At 53.3% G+C, this 26,454-nt stretch overlaps 1 protein-coding gene and 1 pseudogene across 8 annotated transcripts; both read left to right on the forward strand.

Annotated features, from left to right (window-relative positions):
• The first annotated feature begins 251 nt into the window (after window positions 1–251).
• Window positions 252–24,974, forward strand: FLT3LG (fms related receptor tyrosine kinase 3 ligand). Of its 8 annotated transcripts, XR_009545241.1 has the most exons (10): window positions 797–924; window positions 3,005–3,121; window positions 4,000–4,053; window positions 4,453–4,596; window positions 4,813–4,951; window positions 9,181–9,347; window positions 9,429–9,482; window positions 12,734–13,436; window positions 14,180–14,230; window positions 24,611–24,974. XR_009545241.1 is itself a non-coding variant. In XM_060174166.1 (9 exons), exons 2-8 carry the CDS (start codon window positions 895–897, stop codon window positions 9,465–9,467), a joined length of 690 nt encoding a protein of 229 aa, XP_060030149.1. In that variant the 5' UTR covers window positions 252–595; window positions 861–894; the 3' UTR covers window positions 9,468–9,482; window positions 24,611–24,974. The 8 variants fall into 8 exon arrangements, 5 of the variants coding, with proteins under 5 accessions (XP_060030149.1, XP_060030150.1, XP_060030166.1 ...); XM_060174166.1 differs by lacking the exons at window positions 12,734–13,436; window positions 14,180–14,230 and adding an exon at window positions 252–595 and having other exon boundaries at window positions 861–924; XM_060174167.1 differs by lacking the exons at window positions 12,734–13,436; window positions 14,180–14,230 and adding an exon at window positions 607–723 and having other exon boundaries at window positions 861–924.
• Window positions 17,364–17,462, forward strand: LOC132537308 (U6 spliceosomal RNA; annotated as a pseudogene).
• Window positions 24,975–26,454: the final 1,480 nt, after the last annotated feature.

Consider the following 26,454-nt stretch of genomic DNA (forward strand, 5'->3'; position numbering starts at 1 on the left):
GAAGGTAAGTTGGCTGAATGGTGTGTCCCAGCGCAGAGACAGCAGGGCTGAGGGGTTGCTGGGAGGGGCGCCGTGACCTGGGTGGCTTGGGAGGGACAGCTTGTGGTGACAGGCCCTGGGGGCAGGAAGGACACAGGAATGGCTGGACTAGAGAGGGGGGGAAAGAAGAGGGAAGGGGGCAGACAGGAGACAAGGCCAGATCCAGGGAACAAACTGGGGGGCTGGAGGAGGCAGGAGGCAGGCGCAGAAGTGATGGCGGGGGCAGCAGGGGTGGCGGTTCCAGGACCCATCCGCAGGGCGCCCCTGTATCTCACAGCCAGGCTGGCTGCGGTGCAGCAGGAAGGGGGCTCCAGGGCGAGCTGCTCCGGCCCTGTTGCTTGGGTTCTGGCCACAGGCCCCCCCACCTCCGCCGGGTTCGAGCCCCCAGTCCCCAGCGCTCCCTCCCGGGCTCGCGCCCCGCCACCTGTCACCGCCAGGGGGCGCCCGCCCCGCACACCCGGCACGCGGGTGCTCCCACCTCCCCCCAAATTTCCTTTCACTTTCGATCTGCCGCTGTCACCCGCTGCTCCCTCCACACCCAGCGGGGGCTCGGCTGGTGCGTGCGGGACGGCGGGCGGCCGGGCCCGGGGGGTGCTCCCCGGCAGGGCGCGGGGTCCCCGACCTGGGCAGGGTTCCGGGGACCGGACGTCGGGGTTCTTGGAAGGGAGATGGGGAGCCTTCACTGTAACTGGGGCTCGCGCAGGAAGCCCGGGGGGGGGGGCCGGGGGGCGGAAACCCAGCCACATCAAGGGGCCGGGGGCGGGGAGGGGAGGGCGGCTGGGGTGCGGGGGTCCGAGACTCGCTCTTCTGTCCCCTCCAAGATCCGGCCACAGGCATGAGGGGCCCCCGGCAGAGATGACAGTGCTGGCGCCAGCCTGGAGCCCTGTGCGTATCCGGGGCGCTGGGTGCTGGGAGCTGGGTGCCGGGAAGGCAGGGTGGGTGCCCAGGTGGGAGCTGACAGGGGTGCCGGGAGTGACGGAGAAGGTGATGGGTGACGATGGGAAGAGGTGGGTGGGGAGGGAAAGGCATAGAAGGGTGATGGACAGAGTAGGAACTGAGACCCAGAGAGGGGGACAGAGACCCAGAGAGAGAGGGGGACAGAGACCCAGAGAGAGAGGGATAGAGACCCAGAGAGAGAGGGGGACAGAGACCCAGGGAGAGAGGGGGACAGAGACCCAGAGGGAGGGGGGGACAGAGACCCAGAGAGAGGGGGACAGAGAACCAGAGAGAGAGGGGGACAGAGACCCAGAGAGGGGGACAGAGAACCAGAGAGAGGGGGGGACAGAGACCCAGAGAGAGGGGGACAGAGACCCAGAGAGAGGGGGACAGAGACCCAGAGAAAGGGGGACAGAAACACAGAGAGGGGGACAGAGACCCAGAGAGAGAGGGGGACAGAGACCCAGAGAGAGAGGGGGACAGAGACCCAGAGAGAGAGGGATAGAGACCCAGAGAGAGAGGGGGACAGAGACCCAGGGAGAGAGGGGGACAGAGACCCAGGGGGAGAGGGGGACAGAGACCCAGGGGGAGAGGGGGACAGAGACCCAGAGAGAGGGGGACAGAGAACCAGAGAGAGAGGGGGACAGAGACCCAGAGAGAGGGGGACAGAGACCCAGAGAGAGGGGGGACAGAGACCCAGAGAGAGAGAGGGGGACAGAGACCCAGAGAGAGGGGGGGACAGAGACCCAGAGAGAGAGGGGGACAGAGACCCAGAGAGAGAGGGGGACAGAGACCCAGAGAGAGAGGGGGACAGAGACCCAGAGAGAGAGGGGACAGAGACCCAGAGAGAGAGGGGGACAGAGACCCAGAGAGAGAGGGGGACAGAGACCCAGAGAGAGAGGGGGACAGAGACCCAGAGAGAGGGGGACAGAGACCCAGAGAGAGAGGGGGACAGAGACCCAGAGAGAGGGGGACAGAGACCCAGAGAGAGAGGGGGACAGAGACCCAGAGAGAGAGAGGGGGACAGAGACCCAGAGAGAGGGGGACAGAGACCCAGAGAGAGAGAGGGACAGAGACCCAGAGAGAGAGGGGGACAGAGACCCAGAGAGAGAGGGGGACAGAGACCCAGAGAGAGGGGGACAGAGACCCAGAGAGAGAGAGGGACAGAGACCCAGAGAGAGAGGGGGACAGAGACCCAGAGAGAGAGGGGGACAGAGACCCAGAGAGAGAGAGGGACAGAGACCCAGAGAGAGAGGGGGACAGAGACCCAGAGAGAGGGACAGAGACCCAGAGAGAGAGAGGGACAGAGACCCAGAGAGAGGGGGACAGAGACCCAGAGAGAGAGGGGGACAGAGACCCAGAGAGAGGGGGACAGAGACCCAGAGAGAGAGGGGGACAGAGACCCAGAGAGGGGGACAGAGACCCAGAGAGAGGGGGACAGAGACCCAGAGAGAGAGGGGGACAGGGTTGGGGAGATAGCTTGATGGTTATACATACAGCCTCTCATGCCTGAGGCTCCCAGGTCCCAGGTTCAATCCCTCACACTACCATAAACCAGAGCTGAGCAGGGCTCTGGAAGAGAGAGAGAGGGATAAGGGACCACAGAAATAGACCCACAGGGAGGGGATGATGAACCACAGAGAGAAGCAGACAGGAGTGGGGGAGCTGGACAGAGGATGGCGGCATGGAAAAGGGTGGGGGGTTAGTTAGGTGACGGGGGGGACGGGGGAAGCAGGAGCGAGGAGCTCCCGGCAGGGCAGGGCAGAGCAGAGCAGGGCTGAGCAGGAGCCCCCGGCAGGGCAGGGCAGAGCAGGGCTGAGCAGAGCAGGGCTGAGCAAATCCTGGGCTGAGCGCAGCGGGAGTGGAGCGCTCTGGCTCTGGGCAGAGTCGGGGGAGCTAGCGAGGTGCTGGGCGGAGGACGGGATCCCTGCAGCCTGGCAGCTGGGCCGAGGGAAGAGAGCAGAGGAGGTGGGGCTGGGAGTGGAGCTGTGAGCACCCCCCCACACACCCGCCCGCCCGCCGCCCGCAGACGTCGCTGCTGCTGCTGCTGCTGCCGCTGCTCAGCCCCGGCCTCCCAGGGAGCCCCGGCTGCTCCTTCAAGCACAGCCCCGTCTCCTCCACCTTCTCCGACAAAATCCTCAAGCTGGTGAGCTGTCTGTGGGCGGCTGTCGCCGGGTCTCTGTTCCCCACTCGCGCGCCCCACGTGTCCCAGAGCCCTCTTTCTGGGGGTCTGACCCCTCTGTGATTCTCTCTCTCGATTGATTTATATGAGAGAGAGAGAGAGAGAGAGAGAGAGAGAACCAGAGCATCCTCTGGCATATGCAATACCGGGAATTGAACTCAAAACGTCATGGTTAAGTCCATCAGTTTTATCCACTGGGCCACCTCCGAGGCTGCCCTCCCTCCTCTGGGATTCTCCCTCTTTCTGGGATTCTGTCAGCTCTCTTAATGGGCCTCTGTTCCACCCCCATCTCTGCCTGTCTCTCAGTCCCTGTCCTCTCCTTTGCTCTCTCTCTTTTTACTATATTTATTGGCTAGAGACAGCCAAAATCGAGAGGGAGGGGGTGATAGAGAGGGAGAGAGACAGAGAGACACCGGCAGCACAGCTTCACCACTTGCAAAGCTTCCCCCTGCAGGTGGGGACCAGGGGCTCAAACCCGGGTCCTTATGCACCGTAACATGCGCGCTCAACCAGGTGCGCCACCACCCAGCCCCCTATCTCTCCTCTCTCTCTCAGACTCTCTCTCTCTATCCTCTCAGTCTCTGCCACCCCCAGGTCTCTGTCCTCTGGACCTGTCTCCCCCTCTCATCTGAGTCAGTCCCCCTTTCTCTTGTTGAGTCTCTGTCCCCCCTCTTTCTGGGTCCCTGTCCCCTTGTCCTCCTCCCCTCTCTGAGTCTCTGTCCTCCTCCTCTTCCCCTCTTCTCTCTCTCTCTGGATTCCTGTACCCTTGTCCCTGTCACACGCCCATCTTCATAGCTCTGCTGTTCCCTTTGGCAGCCAGATCTGACTGTTTCCTTCCGCAGACCAAGTACCTGCTCCAAGATTACCCGGTCACTGTCCCCTCCAACCTGCAGGACGTGAGTCGCAGATGGGAGGGGCCTGGGGTGGGAGTGACAGGAGGCGGGTCACACTCTGGGGCCAGACTACTTTACTGGGGCACCTTCTCTCCTGGGACCCGGGTGTCCACCTGTCCCCATCCCAGAAGGCCACGCCCCAACCAGAGGCCCCTTACCAGTATATAGGACCAGCCCCCTCCATGGAGGCCCCGCCCCCGCCACGGAGGCCCGCCCCTAACACCGAGACCACGCCCTTCTCAGGAGACCACGCCTCCAAAGCAAGAACTCCCCGCCCTGGGAGGCCACGCCCCCCACATATAGACCACGCCTACACCATATAGACTCCGCCCCCAAGTCCATGGTCACGCCCCCACCTAGAGCTCCCAGACTAGATTGTCGCCCCCCCAACCCCGCCCCCAGGACGAGATCTGCGGAGCCTTCTGGAGGCTGGTCCTGGCCCAGCGCTGGATGGGTCGGCTCCAGACCGTGGCCGGGTCCGAGATGCAAAAGCTGTTGGAGGAGGTCGACACCGAGATCTCCTTTGTCACCTCCTGTGCCTTCCAGGTCAGCTCCCCGGGGAGGGGTCAGAGGTCAGGAGCCACGAGCCTTTCTGGAGATCGGCCCCCCCCTCCCTCCCCGGGGGCGGCGGCAGACCGCAGTCAGGGGAGCAGGGGCCCGGCGGCTCGCGGACACCCAGCCCTGGCGGGGCAGGGGGCTGGGGGCTGGGCCTGAGACCAGAGGGGCAGATCCGGTGGTGACGTCTCCCTCCCCTGCCCCCAGCCCCTCCCCAGCTGCCTTCGCTTCGTCCAGACCAACATCTCCCACCTCCTGCAGGACACCTCCCGGCAGCTGGATGCCCTGAGGCTCGGGATCACCGGCAGGAATTTCTCCCAGTGCCTGGAGGTGCAGTGTCAGCCCGGTAAGGGCTCCCGCATCCCCTCCCCCCCCCCGCCCCTGCCTGCCTGCCTGCCTGCTAGGCGAGCTCATCTCCCCTTCTGGGCCCCATCTCTGAGATGGGCTGCTTGTTTCTCGAAATCTCTATAAAAACAGAGACGGGAGTCGGGCGGTAGCGCAGCGGGTTAAGCGCAGGTGGCACAAAGCGCAAGGACCGGCGTAAGGATCCCGGTTCGAGCCCCCGGCTCCCCACCTGCAGGGGAGTCGCTTCACAGGCGGTGAAGCAGGTCTGCAGGTGTCTGTCTTTCTCTCCCTCTCTCTGCCTTCCCCATCTCTCTCCATTTCTCTGCCCTATCCAACAACGACAACATCAATAAAAATAATAATAACAACCACAACAGCGATAAACCAGGGTAACAAATGGGAATAAATAAATATTTTTAAAAGTATAAATTAAAAAAAAAAAACACCGGGGCTGGGTGGTGGCGCACCTGGTTGAGAGCACATGTTACAATGCAGGAGGACCCAGGTTCAAGCCCTCCGTCCCCACCTGCAGGGGGAAGGCTTTGTGAGTGGTGAAGCAAGGCTGCAGGTGTCTCTCTGTCTCTCTCCCTCTCTATCACCCCCTTCCCTCTCGATTTCTGAGAGTCTCTATCCAATAAATAATAATTTAAAAAATTAAAAAAAAAAAACACCAGCGAGACACTGTCTGATAATCAACTCTGAAATAAGGTGCGAGTGGAGGCCAGGAGGGGACGCAGTGGACACGGCATAAGATTCTAGGCGAGGTCCAGAATTCCAGCCCTGGCGTCCTAGCTGCCAGAGCGATGCTCTGGTTCTCTTTCCCTCACACTTCCCACCCCCCACACTGCTTGATAGCATAATGGTTATGCAAAAAGACTCCCATGTTTGAGATTCCTGAGTCCCAGATTCAATCCCTGGCCCCACCATAAACCAGAGCTGAGCAGTGCTCTGGGAAAAAAGAAAAAAACAAACAAACAAACAAACAAAGGTTTCAGGAGGCTGGACCTGCCTGGATCCCAGCAGCTTGCACAGCACTGGAGGGCGGGCTCCCTACGTGGTGGAGTGGCTCTGAGGTGTCTTTACCGCCCCTTCTCTATAAAGAGTTAGTAGAGGCAGCATAATGGTTACACAAAGAAACTTTCATGCCTGAGGGCCCACGTTCAATCTCCCAAACACCGTAAGGCAGAGTTGAGTGGTGCTCTGGATAATAATAATAATATATACATATATTAATTAAAATAAAGAAGTAGGACTGGAAAACAGTTCACCCTGTAAGGTGAATGCCCCAGTTGGAGCCCTGGCATCAGGGGATCTATATGAAATAAAAATAAATAAGTCCCACCTGCAGGGGCGTCACTTCACGAGCAGTGAAGCAGGTCTGCAGGTGTCTGTCTTTCTCTTTCCCTCCCTCCCTCGCTCCCTCCCTTCCCCCTCTATTTCTCTATATGTCCTAATACAAATAGAAGAGAGGGCCAAGTGGTAGCGCAGAGGGTTAAGCACACATGGCATGAAGCACAGGGACGGGTGAAAGGATCCCGGTTCGAACCCCCGGCTCCCCACCTGCAGGGGAGTCACTTCACAGGCGGTGGAGCAGGTCTGCAGGTGTCTGTCTTTCTCTCCCCCTCTCTGTCTTCCCCTCCTCTCTCCATTTCTCTCTGTCCTATCCAACAACGACGACATCAATAACAACAACAACAATAATGACTACTGGAGTCAGGCGGTAGCGCAGCAGGTTAAACGCACGTGGCACAAAGCGCAAGGACCGGCGTCAGGATCCCGGTTCGAACCCCAGGTCCCTACCTGTAGGGGAGTCACTTCCCAGGCGGTGAAGCAGGTCTGCAGGTGTCTGTCTTTCTCTCCCCCTCTCTGTCTTCCCCTCCCCTCTCCATTTCTCTCTGTCCTATCCGACAACAACAGCAAGAACAATAATAACAAGGACCACAAAAATGGAAAAAGTGGCATCCAGGATCAGAGGCAAAAAAAAAAAGAAAGAATTGAAGGAAGGAAGGGAGAAAAGGAAGAGGAAAGGAAAAAAAGTGGGGGATGGCTTCTGGGAGCAGTGGATTCACACTGCCAACACGGGGCCAGGCGCACATGTTACAGCGCGCAAGGACCCGGGTTCAAGCCCCCGTCCCCACCTGCAGAGGGAAAGCTTCACAAGTGGTGAAGCAGGGCTGCAGGTGTCTCTCTGGTGTCTTGTCTCTCTCCTCTATCTCCCCATTCCTTTCCATTTCTGGCTGTCTCTATCCCATAAACATAAGATAATAAAAAAAAGTTACATAGTGCCAACACTAAGCCCCAGCAATCACCCTAGTGGCAATAAATGATGTAATAATGATGATGAAAAGGTCGGCCTGGTAGCAGTGAAATTGCACATGATAATGATACGGTCCAGACACTATGTTCCTGCCCCCCCCCCACAACCCCCTCACCCCACCCCCCCCCGACGCAGAGCACAGCTCACTCCGGCTTATAGTGGTGCGGGGGATTGAACCTGGGACTTCTGGTTCTCTGGGCATGTGGGCATGTAAGTCTCATGCATAATCATTATACTATCTACCCCAACCATTCTTTTTAAACAAAATAATGAGCAGGAATGGGGAGACAGCATAATGGCTCTGCAAAAGATTTTCATGGCTGAGGCCTTGAGGTCCCAGGATCAGTCCCCAACACCATCATCAGCTAGAGCTGAGCAGTGCTCTGGTCTTTCTCTGTATCTTTCTCTCTGTATCTCTCTCATTAAAATAAGTAAAAATAGGGAGTCGGCCAGTAGCGCAGCGGGTTAAGCACAGGTGGCACAAAGCGCAAGGACCAGTGTAAAGATCCCGATTTGAGCCCCCGGCTCCCCACCTGCAGGGGAGTCGCTTCACAAGTGGTGAAGCAGGTCTACAGGTGTCTGTCTCTCTCTCCCCCTCTCTGTCTTCCCCTCCTCTCTCCATTTCTCTCTGTCCTATCCAAAAACAATGACATCAATAGCAATGATAATAATAACCACAACAACGATAAAAAAAACAGGGTAACAAAAGGAAAAAAAAAAGTAAAAATATTTTAAAATAATGAACAGAGGAGATGGCATAGTGGTTATGCAAAAAGGAAAAAGACTTTTTATTAATTTTTTAATTATTTATTTTCCCTTTTGTTGCCCTTGTTGTTTTATTGTTATTGTAGTCATTATTGTTGTTGATGGTGTCGTCGTTGTTGTCGTTGTTGGATAGGACAGAGAGAAATGGAGAGAGGACGGGAAGACAGAGAGGGGTTAGAGAAAGACAGACACCTGCAGACCTGCTTCACCGCCTGTGAAGCGACTCCCCTGCAGGTGGGGAGCCGGGGGCTCGAACCGGGATCCTTACACCGGTCCCTGCGCTTTGCGCCACGTGCTCTTAACCCACCCAACCCCCTTTTATTTTTTAAATGTATTTGTTTATTTATGAGAGAGAACACCAGTGGGCTCGGTGGTAGAGCACCTGGTTGAGTGCACATGTTACTATGTGCAAGAACCCAGGTTTGAGCCCCGCGTCCCCACCTGCAGGGGCAAAGCTTTGTGAGTGGTGAAACAGTGTTGCCAGTGTCTCTCTGTCTCTCTGTCTTCATCACCCCTTCTCTCTCCCCTCTGGATTTCTAGCTATCTCTAACCAATAAATATATAAAGGTAAAAAACAAAATTAAAGAGAGAGAACAACAGAGCCTCAGCCAGGCACATGGGGTAGGTACCATGGGTCAAACTCAGGACCTCATGCTCCCAGCACTCTCATGCACTCTGCCACCTCCCCGGCCCCCTATGCCACAGACATTCAGGCCTGAGGCTCTCAGGTCCCGGGTACAATCCCTCCACAGAGTTCAATAAGTCTTTAAAATAAAAGAATGGGAAGTTTAGCCTGAGGGCCGACTCAGTGGGCTCAGGCAGGCAGGAGGCCCAGGGTTCACACCCAGCATGTCGCCCTGTGCACCTCTGTCTGGGCGCTTTCCCGGGAGCGCTGACAGCACCCACTGTGTGCATGAGGAAACTGAGGCACAGAGGAGCGAGCTGGCTGGCCCCTGAGGCCTTGCTGCCCTTCCCTGGGTCACTGCTCGCCCCTTCTCCCCCAGACTCCTCCACCCTGCAGCCCCTGAGGCCTTGCTGCCCTTCCCCTGGGTCACTGCTCGCCCCTTCTCCCCCCAGACTCCTCCACCCTGCAGCCCCTGAGGCCTCGCTGCCCTTCCCCTGGTCACTGCTCGCCCCTTCTCCCCCAGACTCCTCCACCCTGCAGCCCCTGAGGACCCCCGGCGCCTTGGGGTCCATGGAGCCGCCCGCCCCCGCGGCCTCGCCGCTGCTCCTCCTGCTGCTGCCCCTGTTGCCCGCGCTGCTGGCGGCCGCCTGGTGCCTGCGGCGGCGGGCGACTCCCCGCCCTGCGGAGCCGGTGAGCCCACTGGGACCCCTGGGAGGAGGGTGGCCGGAAGGCCCTGCAGTGCCCAGGTGGCTGAGCTCATGGGGTCCACAGGTGCACCCCGTTTCCAGCCCCCGGGAGCAGCTGGTGTAGCCTGGACTCACCTGGGTGAGTCCTTGTCAAGCAGGGGGGCAGGCCTGGGCGGCGCAGGGGGACAGTTCTGGGTGCTGGGAGACCCCTCGGGGAAGGCAAGAAGGGGCTGGAGGCTGGGCGTGCAGGGTCCGGGGTGGCATGGCAGTCGGGGTCCGTGATCAGGGAGGGGAGGGCCGGCCGGACAGGCGCAGAGGAGGGACCCAGGGCCTGGCCATCTGGGTGCATTGTGGGGGCCCAAAGGGAGGAGGGAGCACAGGGAATGATGGGGGCTGTGGCGACCCCAGAGCCTGGGCAGCGACCACTCTGCCAGGTGAGAGCTGGCTTCTCTCTCTCTCTTTCTTTTCTTAAAGACTTTTATTTTTATTGTTTTACCTTTTGTTGCCCTTGTTGTTTATCGTCGTTGTTGTTATTATTGTTCTGATTGCTGTCGTCGTTGTTGGATAGGACAGAGAGAAATGGAGAGAGGACGGGAAGACAGAGAGGGGGAGAGAAAGACAGACACCTGCAGACCTGCTTCACCGCCTGTGAGGCGACTCCCCTGCAGGTGGGGAGCCGAGGGCTCGAACCGGGATCCTTATGCCGGTCCTTGGATTTCAAGCCATGTGCGCTTAACCTGCTGCGCCACCACCCAGCCCCTTTCTTTTGAATTAATTAATTTGTTTATTTGTTTATTTATTCATTCATTTTTTAAATAGTGACCGAGAGAATCTGAGAGGGAAGAGGGAGACAGGGAAAGAGAGACATCTGTAGCCCTGCTTCACCACTCGTGAAGCTTCCCCCATACAGGTGGGGACCAGGGGCCTTGCACAAGGTAATTACAGGCTTGCTTCCTTCCTTCCTTCCTCTCGCTAAATATTTTGTTTGTTTATTTGATAGAGACAGAAGTCTAGAGGGAAGGGGGACATCAGGAGAGAGACCCCTGCAGCCCTGCTTTATCACTCATGAAGCTCCCCCTCTGCAGGTGGGGACTCGGCTTGAACCTGGGTCCTTGTGCCCTGTACTGAGTGTGCCACTGCCTGCCCCCACTTCTCTCTTCCTTTTTCTCTTTTTTGTAAGTTAGATCTACTTATTTACATGTTTATTCATGCGAGAGGAGAGGAGAGGGGAAGAGAAAGAGGACCAGAGCGCCCCTCGGACACGTGATGTCAGGGACTGGACTGGGCGTCTTGTTTGCGAATGCTGTGCTCTGCCCTCTGCTCCACCTCCCAGGCCACACTGCCAGGGCTTTCTCTAAGGTTCCGAGCCTAAACAATCCCACAGCTTCTGGCAGACATACACACAATCTCTCTTTTAAGATTTTATTTATTCAGGGAGTCGGGCAGTAGCACAGCGGGTTAAGCGCAGGTGGCGCAAAGCACAAGGACCGGCGTAAGGATCCCGGTTGGAGCCCCGGCTCCCCACCTGCAGGGGAGTCGCTTCACAGGCGGTGAGGCAGGTCTGCAGGTGTCTGTCTTTCTCTCCCCCTCTCTGTCTTCCCCTCCTCTCTCCATTTCTCTCTGTCTTATCCAACAACAACAACATCAATAATAACTACAACAAAACAAGGGCAACAAAAGGGAATAAACAAATAACTTTTTTTATAAAGTGATGTGACTACTATATTCTGACACATACACTTTTTTTATATTTTTATTTTATTTATTTATTCCCTTTTGTTGCCCTTGTTGTTTTATTGTTGGTTATTATTGTTGTTGTCGTTGTTGGATAGGACAGAGAGAAATGGAGAGAGGAGGGGAAGACAGAGAGGGGGAGAGAAAGACAGACACCTGCAGACCTGCTTCACCGCCTGTGAAGCGACTCCCCTGGAGGTGGGGAGCCGGGGTTGGAACCAGGATCCTTATGCCGGTCCTTGTGCTTTGCGCCACCTGCGCTTAACCTGCTGCACTACAGCCCGACTCCCAACAAATAATTTTTTTTAAAGTACAGTGTCTTTAAAAAAAAAGATTTTATATATTCATGAAGAAGATAGAAGGAGAAAGAACCAGACACCACTCTGGTACATGTGCTGCCAGGGATTGAACTTGGGACCTCCTGCTTGAGAGTCAACAGTTCATCCATGGTGCCACCTCCCAGGCCACCCGATTTATGTATGTATGTTTTTATTTATTTATGTATTTGGGAGAACCAGAGCATCCATGCTGGGGATCAAACTCAGGACCTCACGCTTGAGAGTCAAACAGTTTATCTACTGTGACACCTTACAGGTCAAGGGAGCTCTTGTTCCCCTCCTCCTCCTCCTCCTCCTCCTTTTCCTCCTCCTTCTTTTTTAATGTTGACTATTTATTGATTGATTTATTGGATAGAGACAAACTGTGATGGAAAGCGGATAGAGAGGGGGAGAAATACCAAGTGGGGGTAGATAGTGTTGTCATGGTTCTGCAAAGAGACTCTCCTGTCTGCAGCTCCCATGTTCAATCCCCTGCACCAGCATTAACCAGAGCTGAGCAGTGCTCTGGTTAAAAAAATATATATATATATGAAAAAGTACATACATATATGAAAGAGATACCTGCAGCACTGCTTCGCTACTCATGAAGCTTCCCTCTGCAGGTGGGGACCGGGGACTTGAACCTGAATCTTTGCACATGGTAATGTGTACATTTAACCGGGTGAACCACCACACGGGTGAACCACCACACGGCCCCAGGGACCTCTTGTTTTTAAGCCCAAAGTTCACATAACTCTTCCATCTCTACCCACTCAACTCTCTCCTGGCTTTCTGAACAAGACTTCTTAAAAACTGAAATAGCGGGGGCCAGGCGGTATTGCAGTGGGTTGAGCTCACATGCTGTAAAGCGCAAGGACCGGCATAAGGATCCCGGTTCAAGCCTCCGGCTCCCCACCTGCAGGGGAGTCACTTCACAAGCGGTGAAGCAGGTCTGCAGGTGTCTGTCTTTCCCTCTCCTTCTCTATCTACCCTTCCCCTCTCTTTCTTTCTCTCCCCCTCTCTGTCTTCCCCTCGTCTCCCCATTTCTCTGTCCTATCCAACGACAGTAATAGCAACAATAATAACCACAATGACAATAAACAACAAGGCAACAAAAGGGGAAAAATTGAAATGGTGGGGGACCAGGCCATGGCACCCTGAGTTAAGTGCACATACAAAGTACAAAGCACAGGGACCGGCACAAGGATCCAGGTTCAAGCCCCCCGGCTCCCCACCTGCAGGGGAGTCACTTCACAAGCAGCGAAGCAGGTCTGCAGGTGTCTGTCTTTCCCTCTCCTTCTCTATCTACCCTTCCCCTCTCAATTTCTCTCTGTGCTAGTCAATAAAATGGAAAAAATGGCCACCAGGAGCAGTGGATTCATAGTGTCACCACTGAGCCCCAGTGATAACCCCAGAGACAAACACAAGATGGAAATAGCGTCATTGCAGCGGCGTGTGCAGCTCCCAGACATGCCGCCTCAAATCTCGACGTCTCTACAAACCACACCACAGCCACCAAGCACGGCGCGTCTAGTTTCCACCCACCAACAGCTGCTCGAACCCGCACCCCACCTGGTCCACACCCTTGTTACTCCACTTTGCTTGTCAGAAACTAAGGAGATTTGGTTTTTAACTAGAGCACTGTTCACATCTGGCTTTTGGTGGAGCTGGGGACTGAACCTGGGAACTCAAAGCCTCAGGCATGAATGTCTTCTCCAGGACCAGTCTGCTGTCTCCCCAGCCCTCTGACTATTTCCCTCAAAACTCCTCCATCATATTACAGATGTGAGCTGCGGTGTTAATTGTGCTCTTCTGGACGAGAGCCCCAGACACAGCTCACCTGGGGGCTGTACCTGCTTTGCTCTGGCGGTGACTCAGGCTGGGGCCCAGCCCCCCACCCAGTTGGAGAAAGTGACTTACTTGGACCAGGTGGTGGCGCACTGGGATAAATGCACAGGTTGCCACGCGCAAGGACCGGGGTTCGAGCCTCCACTCTCCACCTGCAGGGGGGATGCTTCACTAGATGTAAAGCAGGCCTGCAGGTGTGTGTCTTTCTGTCTCTCTCTCTCTCCCTCTCTATCTCTCTATCCCTCTCAATTTCTCTCTGTCCTGTAAATAAATAAAAAAGAAAAAAGGAAGAAATGGCCATTGGGAGTGGTGGCTTCATAGTGACGACACTGAGCCCCAGTGATAACCCAGGTGGCAAAAAAAAAAAAAAAGAAAGAAAAGAAAAGGGAAGAAAGCGAGGTACTATTTATTGCCTCTTTCCCTCACTCCCTCTTCCTAGCTGAAAAAGTTGACCAGAGCTTCAAAGCCCTGGTGTCAACAACCACCACCCCCAAATTTAAAAAGTATTTTTTAAATTTATTTTCTAGTTTAACTTTATGAATTACTTATTTGTCAGAGCACTGCTCAGCACTGGTTTATGGTGGTACAGGGGATTGAACCTGAGACCTTTGGTGCCTCAAGCATGAGAGTCTTTCTGCAGAATCACGATGCCACCTTCTGGAGCCCACAGTTTAATTGTGATCTTACAGGAATAGTGCAGAAGACAAATGACATTAAGAACATGTTATGTGTTTTATTCCTCATGAAAGAGGGGAGAGAGAGAGAGAGAGAGACAGACTTAAGTCGCTGCTCAGTTCTAGCTTTTGGAGGTACAAGGGATTGAACCTGGGACCCGGCAACCTCAGCTATGAAAGTCTGCTCACAGAGCCACTGTGTTTTCCCCCCATCCCACACTTTTGTTTTCCTGTAAAATTTATTTGTTTGTTTTTGCCTCCAGGGTCATCGCTGGGGCTCCGCGCCTGCACTAGAGATCCACTGCTCCTGGAGGGTATTTTTCCCATTTTGTTGCCCTTATTGTGGTTGTTACTGTTGTTATAGCTGTTGTTGTTATTGGATAGGATGGAGAGAAATCGAGAGAGGAGGGAAAGATAGAGAGGGGGAAAGATAGACACCTGCAGACCTGCTTCACCGCTGTGAGAAGACCCCCCTGCAGGTGGGGAGCCAGGGACTCGAACCGGGATCCTTACGCCGTCCTTGCGCTTTGTGCCATGTGTGCTTAACCCGCTGCGCCACCGCTGGGCCCCTCCTGTACAATATGGAGTAAGTTGTCTTCCTGCTTTCTCCCTGTGTACCTTGCTCTCCCCCTCACCCCCACCATGTTGGTATAATTAGACCCGCTTGCTCTCCACCTTCCTCACTTGAAGCTGTATCCCTTTCTTTTATGCTCAGCTCTGGCATCTGGTGGTGAGGGGGATTGAACCTGGGACTTTATTGCCTTAGATGTGAGGGTCTCTTTGCAGAACTGTGCTGTCGCCCCGCCTATAGTCTTTGCCAATAACAGACAATAGCGTGTCCAAGAGGCATCGGGTCAAGCATTAGGCGAGCCAAGTGCAAGGTCTGTTATTCAGTCACGGGACTGGATGTGGCAGTGGTCTCTCTCTTTCTCTCTCGCTTTCATTAGTGAGTAAATAGGTCTTAAATAAATAAAAAGCCAATGATAATAATAACAATGAGGGGGTCGGGCGGTAGCGCAGCATGTTAAGTGCACCTGACATGAAGCCCAAGGACCGGCATAAGGATCCCGGCTCAAACCCCCAGCTCCCCACCTGCAGGGGAGTCGCTTCACAGGCGGTGAAGCAGGTCTGCAGGTGTCTGTCTTTCTTTTCCCTTGTCTTCCCCTCCTCTCTCCATTTCTCTCTTGTCCTATCCAACAACAAGTGACCTCAACAACAACAATAACCACAACAAGGCTACAACAACAAGGGCAACAAAAGGGGGAAAAATGGTCTCCAGGAGCAGTGGATTCATGGTGCAGGCTCCAAGCCTCAGCAATAACCCTGGAGGCAAATAATAATAATAATAATAATAACAACAGCAACAACAACATAAAGCTGGGAAAAATTGAAATTCCAAGAGCCAGTGAGATAGTTCACCTGAGGGCAGGAGTAGGCAGGATGATGGTTCTGCAGAGACTCTTATGCCTGAGGCTCCAGAGTCTCAGGTTCAATCCCCACACCACATGGGGGTACTTGGCACTGGGGAAGCTTTGGTGCTGTGGTTTCTCTCCCCATCTCCCCTCCCCTCCCTGCTCTCTCCCTCCCCCGTTCCCTCTCCTCCCTCTCTCACTATCCCTCTCTCCCTCCCTCTCTGTCCCTCCCCCCCACTGTCCCTCTCTCTCTCTCTCTCTCTCTCTCTCTCAAGAAGCTGGCCCAGGATGGTGAAGCTGCAGTGACAGCAGCCGTGCAGACCCCCTGTCCCACCTGCACAGCCCACCTCGGGGCTCAGCGCCCCCTCCAGGCCATTTTGGAGGACACACCTCTGACGTGCCCCCACCTCCCCCAATACCCACTGTATCGCAGGCCGCCTGCCTGTGGTGGGGTGTGCGGGCCAGGTCGGCTCTGGCTTGCTTGCTGGTCTTTCTCCACAAGTCAGCCAGGAGGGGGAGGGCCCGGAGACAAGCCGGCACCTTTGCTGCGGCTCAGAGGCATTCTGTGCTTGGAAGATAAGGGTGCCAGTTATGGAGAAACAGAGAAATCAACTTCTGGGTGGTGGGGCGTTGTTTTTTTAAATATCTGTTTATTTACTTGTTTTCCTTTTTGTTGCCCTTGTTTTTATTGTTGTTGTAGTTATTATTGCTGTTGTTATTGATGTTGTCGTTGTTGGATAGGACAGAGAGAAATGGAGAGAGGAGGGGAAGACAGAGAGGGGGAGAGAAAGACAGACACCTGCAGACCTGCTTCACCGCCTGTGAAGCGACTCCCCTGCAGGTGGGGAGCCGGGGGCTCGAACCAGGATCCTCGAGCCTTGTGATTCACGCCAGTGCGCTTAACCCACTGCGTCTCTACCTCTCTCTCTCTCTCTTTTTTTTTTTTTACACCAGAGCACTGCTCAGCTCTGTCATATGGTGGTGCAGAGGATTGAACCTGAGACCTTGGAGTCTCAGGTATGAAAGTCTCTTTGCAGAACCATAATGCTATCTACCCCCCACTTTAAAAAATATTTTAATGAGGAAATATAGATAGCCAAACATAGCAGAGCATTGCTTAGCTCTGGTTTATAGTGGTGCTGGGGTTTGAACCTGGCGCTTTGGTTATAGGTGTGACAGTCCTATGACCTTTATGTTGTCTCCTCTGTCCTGATAGACTGTTTTTTTTTTTTTTTTTTGCCTCCAGGGTGACTGCCGGGGCTCGGTGCCTGCACTATGAATCCACTGCTCCTAGTGGCCATTTTCCTCCCTTTGTTGCCCTTCCTGTTGTTGTTATTGTCATTGTTGCCATTGGCTGTCATTGTTGGATAGCACAGAGAGACATGGAGAGAGGAGGGGAAGACAGAGAGGGGGAGAGAAAGACAGACACCTGCAGACCTGCTGCACCGCCTGTGAAGCGACCCCCCTGCAGGTATGATACTGGGGGCTCGAACCAGATTCCTTACCCTGGTGCCTGCACTTGGCGCCACGTGAGCTTAACCCGCTGTGCTACCACCCGGACACCCTGATAAGCATTTTCTATGTGTGACTTCAGTTTCAAGGACATAGAAGTCTGGGGTTCGGAAGATGTCCAGTGGCTATTCACCAGACTCAGTGCTTAAGGCCTGGAGGACCCAGGTTTAAGCCCCTTCGCGCCATATTCTGGAGTGGGGCAGTGTTCTGCTCTCCCTCTCTCTTTCATCAAAGGGAACTAATCTCAGGGGGAGGAAGGCAGGAGGACAGAGCACCAGTTGAGCGCACACGTCATCCTGTGTGAAGACTCAGATCTGAGGCCCCTCTCCCCACCTGCGTCAGGAGCAGTGAGGCCGGGCTACAGGCGTCTCTTTCTCTTTCCCTCTCTATCTTCCCTTCCCCTCTCAATGTCTTTCTGTCACACCTCATTTAAAGATGGGGGAAGAGAGCCGGGTGGTGGTGCACCTTGTTAAGCGCACGGAGTACTAAGTGCAAGGACCCGCACGAAGAGCCAAGTGTGTGCTGGCTTTGGCAGCCCCATATCCGAAAGTTGGACGGATATAGAGAAGCATGGTCCCTGCGCAAGGATGACAGGCAAATTCATGAAGGGTTCCATATTGAAAAATAACGAAGAACCAGGTTCGAGCCCCCACTCCCCACCTGCAGTGGGGAAGGTTGACAAGCGGTGAAGCAGTGTTACATGTGTCTTTCTCTCTCTCTCTCTCTCTCTCTCCCTTCTTTCTGTCCTATCCAATGAAATGACGGGGGGCTGGGGGGAGAGAAAAGGGAAAAGTGGCCACCAGGAGCAGAGGATTCATAAGGCTGGCACTGAGCCCTAGCTACTGGAAGCAAAAAAGAATAACGAAGGTAAGGCTGGCCCGGTGGTGGTGGCCCTGGTTAAGCACACACATTCCAGTGTATAAGGAGCAGGGTTCAAGCCCCTGGTCCCCACTCGTAGGGGAAGCTTCATGAGTGATGACGTCGGGCTGCAGGCCTCTGTCTCTGCCTGTATCTCTATCCCTGTATCCCCCTCTCTCAATTTCTCTCTGTCTCTATCCCACAATAACCATGGTGGCAGGATGGAGGGGAGACAGTATAATGGTATATATGCAAACAAGTCTCATGCCTGAGGCTCCGAAGTCCCAGGTTCAATCCCCCGCAGCACCATAAGCTAGAGCTGAACAGTGCTCTGGTTAAAAAAAAAAAAAGGGGAGTCGGGTGGTAGCGCAGCAGGTTAAGCACAAGTGGCACGTAAGGATCCCGGTTCGAGCCCCCGGCTCCCCACCTGCAGGGGAGTCACTTCACAGGCGGTGAAGCAGGTCTGCAGGTGTCTGTCTTTCCCCCTCTCTGTCTTCCCCTCCTCTCTCCATTTCTCTGTCCTATCCAACAACGATGACATCAATAACAACAACAATAAAAAACAACAAAAGGGAATAAATAAATAAATATTTTTTTAAAGAAAAGACTTTCAGGCCTGTAGCTCCAAGGTCTCACGTTCAGTCCCCGGCTCTACCACAAGTCAGCCGCAGAGTTCTCTCAAGGTGCAAATAAATTAAACAAAATAAGGCAGAGACACAGAACTCTGGTGGTGGAAATGGTGTGGAATTATACCACTATTACCTTATGAGTTTGTGAATCGCTAATAAAAGTACTAAAATATAAAACAAAATAAAAATCTAAAGGTAGGGAAAAGAGCACATTGGTTTACACAAGGGACTTTTGTCTTCATCTCGGAGTCCCCAGGTTTAACCCCTGTACCACCAGAAGCCAGGGCTGGGCAATGCTCTAGTGAAAATACTTTTTTTTTTTTTTCTTTACCAGAGCACTGCTCAGCCCTGGATTCTGGTACAGGGATGGGACCGGGGACTTCGGAGCCACAGGCAGGAGAGTCCCTTTGCATGACCATTATACTAGCTATCCCTGCCCAAGAAATCTTAATTATTAACCAAAATAACTCTTTGAATATAGTTTTTGGGATGATGAAATAGCTGCTTCACCATGTATGCAACCCAGGCTTGAGCCTGACATTGCAGGCAGCTCATAGGGCTGGGTGGCAGGGCATCTGGCTGAGCACGCACACTACTGTGCACGAGGAACTAGGTTCAAGCCCCGGGTCCCCCGCTGTGATGGGGAAGCTTCACAGCAGTGAAGCAGTGCTGCAGGTGTCTCTCTTACTTTCCCCTCCTCTCGTTTCCTATTTCTCCCTCTCTATGGAAAAGCAGCAGTGGAGTGATGGTGTAGGCACTGGAGCCAGTCATGACCCTAGTGGCAAAAAGTAAGGAGGAAGCTTGGGTGCTGGGAGCTCTCTCACTGCCTCTTTCTCTCTCTCTCTCTCTCTCTCTCTCTCAAGATTTTACTGTTTAGTTATTTATTTTCACCAGAGCACTGCTCAGCTCTGGTTTATGGTAGTGCGGGGTATTGAACCTGAGACCTTGGAACCTCAGGCAGGAGAGTCTCTTTGCATAACCATTATGCTGTCTTCCCTACGCAAGATTTTATTATTGATTCACCTATTTATTTATTAATTTATGAGAAAGGAGGAGAGAGGGCAGGGGTAGATAGCACAATGGTTATGCAAAGAGACTCTCCTGCCTGAGGTTTCAAGGCCCCAGGTTCAATTCCCTGCACCACCACAAGTCAGAGCTGAGCAGGGCTCTGGCAAAAAAAAAAAAAAAAAGAGAGAAAAAAAGATAGGAGAGAGAAGCAACCAGACATCACTCTGGTCCATGTGCTGCTGGGAATTGCACTCAGGATCTCATGCTGGCCTAGCCCCAAATACTTACATTTTTTGAAGATTTTATTCATTTATTAGTGAGAAAGATAGGAGAGAGAAAGAACCAAACTCTGGTCCATGTGCTGCTGGGGACTGAATTCAGGACCTCATGGTTGAGAGTCCAGTGCTTTATCCACTGCACCACCTCCCAGACCACAAAATACTATTTTTTAAAATTTATTTTCCCTTTTGTTGCTCTTTTTGTTGTTGTTGTAGTTATTATTGTTGTTGTTATTGATGTCATCTTTGTTGGACAGGACAGAGAGAAATGGAGACAGGAGGGGAAGACAGAGAGGGGGAGAGAAAGACAGACACCTGCAGACCTGCTTCGCTGATTGTGAAGTGACTCCCCTGCAGGTGGGGAGCCGGGGGCTCAAATGGGGATCCTTTCCCCAGTCCTTGCACTTTGCGCCATGTGCACTTAATCTGATGCGCTACCGCCCGACTCCCAAAATACTTATTTTTTGATGTAAGAGAAACAGAGCACCACTCTGGTACATGCAGTGCCCAGGATCAGACTTGGGGCCTCATGCTTTTGAATCCAAGTGCTGGTGATTGTGAATCGCCCAGGCTGCTTCTTTTTGGGGGGTGGTGATCTGACGTGTGTGTGTGTGTGTGTGTGTGTGTGTGTGTGTGTGTGTGTGTTTCAGAAGTCTACATATAACTACCATAAAAAATCAGGGCTAGGTGGTGGTGCACCTGGTTGAGCTCACACGTTACAGTGCACAAGGATGCTGGTTCGAGCCCCTGGTCCCCACCTGCAGGGGGAAAGCTTTGCGAGTGTTGAAGCAGGGCTGCAGGCGTCTCTCTCCCCTTTCCCACTCGATTTGTCTCTATCCAAATTAATTATTTAATATAATAATTCAAAAAATCCATCTGTCTATTGGGGGGGGGAGGAGAGAGAAAACAAAGCATTACCAAGAATCAGAACCAGAACCTCAGGTTTAAGGGCTGAAACTTTATCCATTGCGCCACCTCCTGGCTGCAAAACAATTTTATTTATGTTGTCAGAGCCCTGCTCAGCTCTGGCTTGTGGTGTGCTGGGCATCGAACCTGCGGCCTAGGAGCCTCAGGCATGAGTTTTTGCTTTGCCTCCAGGGCTATTGCTGGGGCTCAGTACCTGCACTACAAGTACACTGCTCCTGGGGGCCATTTTTCTTTTCTTTTTTTTATTAAAAAAATTATTTTCCCTTTTGTTGCCCTTGTTCTTTATTGTTGTTGTTGTTCTTGATGTCGTTGTTGTTGGATAGGACAGAGAGAAATGGAGAGAGGAGGGGAAGACAGAGGGGGAGAGAAAGACCTGCTTCACCGCCTGTGCAGCGACTCCCCTGCAGGGGGGGAACCAGGGGCTCGAACTGGGATCCTTATGCCGGTCCTTGTGCTTTGTGCCACCTGCGCTTAACCCGCTGTGCTACAGCTCTACTCCCTTTCATTTTTAAAAAATATTTATTTATTCCCTTTTGTTGCCCTTGTTGTTTTATTGTTGTGGTTATTATTGTTGTTGTCATTGTTGGATAGGACAGAGAGAAATGGAGAGAGGAGGGGAAGACAGAGAGGGGGAGAGAAAGACAGACAGCTGCAGACCTGCTTCACCGCCCGTGAAGCAGTCTTTTGCGTGAGCTTTGTGCTATGTCCTGAGCCCAAAACAATAGTTTTTGAAGATTTTACTTATCACCTAAGAGAGGGAGTTTCACAGGAAGCAGGTGAGAGAGAGAGAGGGAGAGAGAGAGAGACACTAGTGCATGAGATCCTAGGGGTGATCCGGGAGGTGGCGCAGTGGATAAAGCACTGGAATCTCAACCATGAGGTACTTGGGGTCTAGGCATGAATCTCAGGCACGAAAGTCTAGTGCTCCACCAGCCAAGCTATGTCCCCAGTCACCACAAACCCATCACCTTGAAAAGTCCATTAGCGGGGGGCCGGGTGGTGGCTCACCTGGTTGAGCGCACAGATCACAGTGCGCAAGGTCCCAGGTTTGAGCCCCTGGCCCCCGCCTGCAGGGGGAAAGCTTTGCGAGTGGTGAAGCAGGGCTGCAGGGGTCTCTCTGTCCCTCTCCTTCCCTATCACCCCCTTTCCTCTCGACTTCTGGCTGTCTCTAGCTAACTAATAAGTAAAGATAATGAAAAAGTTAAAAGAAAAAGTCAGTCAGCAGGGCCAGGCAGCAGGTGACGTGCTCCTGTGACAGAGCACGAGGACCCGGGTCTAAACGCCTGGTCCCCCCACGGGGAGAAGCTTTACAAGTGGTGAGGCCATGTTGTCCATGCTCCTCTCTCTCTTTCCTATCCCTCTCAATTTCTTTTATTATTAAAAAAATTCATTATCTTTATTTATTGGCTAGATAGTCAGAGATTGAGAGGCGGGGGGGGGGGTGAAGAGGGGCCGACTGCTGGCGGACCTGGTTGAGCGCACGTGACAATGTCCAAGGACCCAGGATTGAGCCCCCGGTCTCCACTTGCAAGGGGAAATCTTTGTGGGTGAAGCAGGGCTGCAGGTGTCTATCTCTCTCCCTCTCAAGTTCTGTCTCTATCCAATAAATAAGTAAAGATTTAGTGATGATAATAATAATACAGAGAGAGGGAGAGAGAGAGATAGGTACCTACAGCACTGCTTTACCATTCTTGAAGCTTTCCTCCTTCAGGTGGAGGGGGGGGCTTGAACCCGGGTCCTTGCACACCGTAATATATGCACTTAATCAGGTGTTGCACTACCTGCCCCCCTTCAGTTTCTTTGTCCTATCAAAGAAAATCTTAAAAAAAATTTATAAAAATAAATTAGCGGGAGTCGGGCTGTAGCGCAGCAGGCTAAGCGCAGGTGGCGCAAAGCACAAGGACCCGCATAAGGATCCGGGTTCGAGCCCCGGCTCCCCACCTGCAGGGGAGTCGCTTCACAAATGGTGAAGCAGGTCTGCAGGTGTCTGTCTTTCTCTCCCCCTCTCTGTCTTCCCCTCCTCTCTCCATTTCTCTCTGTCCTGTCCAACAACGACAACAACAATAATAACTACAACAATAAAACAACAAGGGCAACAAAAGGGAATAAATAAATAAAATAAATATTAAAAAATTAGCAGAGGGCTGGGGAGACAGCATAATGGTTCTGCAACAGACTCTCCTGCCTGAGGCTCTGAGGTCTCTGGTTCAGTTCCCAGCACCACCATCAGCCAGAGCTGAGCAGGGCTCTGGTCTCTCTCACACTGTATTTTTCTCTGTGTATTTCTCTCACTGAAATAAAACAGGGAGTCAGGCGCCATTTCTCTCTGTCCTATCCAACAACGACGACATCAATAACGACAACAATAAAACAAGGCAACAAAAGTGAACAAAAAATATTTTAAAAAATTAAGGAAGTCGGGTGGTAGCGCAGTGGGTTAAGTGCACGTGGTGTAAATTACAAGAATCATGTAAGGATCCAGGTTCGAGCCCCCGGCTCCCCACCTGCAGGGGAGTCACTTCACAGGCGGTGAAGCAGGTCTGCAGGTGTCTGTCTTTCTCTCCCCCTCTCTGTCTTCCCCTTCTCTCTCCACTTCTCTGTCTTATCCAACAATAACGACATCAATAAAAACTACAACAATAAAACAACAAGGGCAACAAAAGGGAATAAATAAATAAGATGTTTGGAGAAGGGTTAAATTAATAAGTGGACTGAGATGGTATAATGGTTATGCAAAAAAAAAAAAAAAAAACACACGTTTTCATGACTCGGGTTCCAGGTTCAATAGCAGAACCACCGCAAGACAGAATTGAGCAGTCCTCTGGTAAAAATAAATGAATTACAGCAGCCTTGGAGGTGGTACAGTGGATAAAATTATCGGACCCTCTTGTATGAGGTCCAGATTCAATCTCTTGATGTCACACGTGCCAAAGTGATGATATGATTTTTTGTGTGTGTATTTTTAAAATTTTATTTCCTTATGTTGCCCTTGTTGTTTTTATTGTTGTAGTTATTATTTTTGTTGGATAGGACAGAGAGAAATGAAGAGGGGAGACAGAGGGGGAGAGAAAGACAGACACCTGCAGACCTGCTTCACCGCCTGGGAAGCGACTCCCCTGCAGGTGGGGAGCCGGGGGCTCGAACCGGGATCCTTCCACCGCTGATTTTCTTATTCTCATTAATGGATTTGGTTTCTTTCTTTTGTATTAAAACTTTTAAAATGCTTTATTTATTTGATAGACACAGAGTGAGGGAAGGGGAAGACAGAGAAGGAAAGGGAGAGACATCTCTAATCGTGCTTCACCACTTGCAAAGCTTTCCCCCTGCAAGTGGAGACCGGGGGTTTGAATCCAGGCTTGACCCTGGCTCCTTGCGCACTGTAACATGCACTCAGCCGGCAGCACCACCGTTTATTAGTCCTGCGTCTCTCTCTGCCTCCAGGGTTACTGATGGCACTACACATGCACTGCTTCTGAAGGCCCTTTTTTTTTTTTTTTTTCTCCCTAAACTTTTTATTGGCTCGAACAGAGAGAAAATGAGAGAGGAGAGGAAGTCAGAGGGGGAGAGAAAAAGTAAGACACCTGCCGACCTGCTTCGCCGCTGCCTGCCGGTGGAGTGGGGGACTTGAGCCCAGATCCTTGTGCCTCGTGACTGGTGTGCTTGACCCTCGCACCCCCCCCCCCCCACACACACACACCTGTGCACTGCTCAGCTCTGGCTGATGGAAGTACAGGGACTGAATGTGGGACCCGGGAGCCTCAGGCTTGAGAGTCTGTTTGCATGACCACTCTGCTGTCTCCCACACCCATCTCTCCTCTCGACCACGGTACTATACATATATAATTTCCTTCCTCCTTTCTCTTCCTCTGTTTCTTTACCAGAACACTGCGCAGCTTTTAACTTATGGTGGTGTGGGAGGTCAAACATCCTGGGACCTTTGGTGCCTTGGTCATGAAAGGCTTTTTTTTTTTTTTTTTTTTTTTCCAGAACCACTAAGCTATCTTCCTAGCCTGCATTAATAATGTAAGTCATTCTAAAAAGTAATGAAACATTTCTGTCCTTCCCCAAAGATCCTCCTAGGGCCGAGACCCTCACCGTGAACGGAGCCCTCACGTAAATGGCGGTTTGGGGCACCAGGTCTGTGCCCGGCTTTGAGCTTGGTGCTACCCTCTGCTCCGTCCGGGAAACTCCAGCCACCCAGCGGGACGGAGGAGTCTCTCGTCCCATTTTACGGAGGGCACGGAAGCCCTGAGGAGTCACCCGGCAGAGGACACAGGGCCGGGCCTGCGAGGACGTCGGCTGGGGTTAGGCCTCGCCGGTTCCCTCTCTCTCTCTCCTGAGGACGGAGGCCACATCGGCTCCAGGGCCCACCTGCCCGCTTTGCACAGAGTCCTCCTCTCTGGGACAATGTATATAAATCATCTTTTTCTACCAGTTCGGGCCAGGTGTGTGTGTGGCCAGGGTGGGGTGGAATTAAGACTTGGTTTCCCCACGGCAAGGCGATGTTTCATTCATTAGCTTTTTTGTCCAGCGCAGGGGGTCAGAGCCAGCGAGCCCTCTTCAGGCTCTGTCTCTGGGGAGAGACATCATCCAGAGAATTCTCGCTTGGCAGGAATGTGACGCCGCCGGTGTTGCCGGCCTTCCTAGAGGAAACGGCCCTTCAGCCAGAAGGCCCTGGGTTGCGCTGCTCTGCAAGGCCTCGTCCCGGTTTAGCCATTTGTCGCCAGGGCACTGCGCGGTCTGGCTTGTGGCCGCGCTGGGGACTGAACCTGGGACCTTGCAACCTCAGGCACCAGTCTCTTTTTGCGGAACCATTATGCTGTCTCCCCAGCCCTTGCCCATTTGTGTTTGCTTTGCTTTGCTTCTTCCCCACGCTTGTTTGTTTTGTTTTTCCCGACTTCCCACCCCTCCCAGTAAGTAGACCGAAGTTTCACACAGAGACATCAAGCGAGGGTGGGGGAGATGGCGTACTGGTGGTAACAAGAAGACTCCTACCTGAGATTTCCAAGGCCCGAGGTTCAATCCCCCTGCACAGAGCCATCAGCCAGAGCTCGGCAGAAAAAAGAGGGGGCCAGGCGGTGGCGCACATGACAGAGCCTCAGGCCCCGGGTTCAAGCCCCGGCTGCCCACGGGCAGCTTCACGAGTCAAGTAAGACTGCGGGTGTCTCGCTCGCTGTCTCTATCCAGTAAATAAATATAATGATAATTTAAAAAAGAGGGCGGAGGGTAGATAGCATAATGGTTATGTAAAGAGACTCTCAAGCTGACGCTCCCAAGTCCCAGGTTCAGATTGCACCACCATAAACCAGAACGGGTTAAAATAATAATAATAATAATAATAATGTGATCCGGGAGGTGGCGCAGTGGTTAAGGCACTGGACTCTCAAGCCTGAGGTTCCGAGTTCAATCCCCGGCCACACGAGTACCAGGATGATGTCTGGTTCTCTCTCTTTCTCATGAATAAATAAATGATAATAAGTAAATAATAACTAGGAAGAGGCAGACAGGGAGAGACACCACAGCATCTCCCAGCCATGTCTGACACCTGGTGAGCCAGGTTCCTGCAGATTTTGAACAGAGACCGAGAGCAGAGTGTGTGGCGGAGCGCCCCGCAGCCCGGCGGCCAGGGGCTTGAACCCGGGGCCTTGTGCGCGGGGAGGCGTGCGCCCTACCAGGTGCGCCACCTCCCGGGTCCCGGCCGCTCTCGCGAGATTCCCCCGGGGCCACCGCGCCTGCCGCGCGGTGGGAGGCTTCAAAGCCGGGGTCCCAGGGCTCGCGCCGTCCCCGGGGGCGTCCACGCCGCCCACTGAACCGCAGGGGAAACTGAGGCCGGGCTGGGAACCCCGACCGTTCAGCCCTGATCCGGCGCGGAAGGTCCGAGCCCGCTGCCTCCCGCCTCCCGCCGGTCACACGC

The sequence above is a fragment of the Erinaceus europaeus genome, chromosome 2 (assembly GCF_950295315.1).
Source record: "Erinaceus europaeus chromosome 2, mEriEur2.1, whole genome shotgun sequence".
NCBI lineage: Eukaryota > Metazoa > Chordata > Mammalia > Eulipotyphla > Erinaceidae > Erinaceus > Erinaceus europaeus.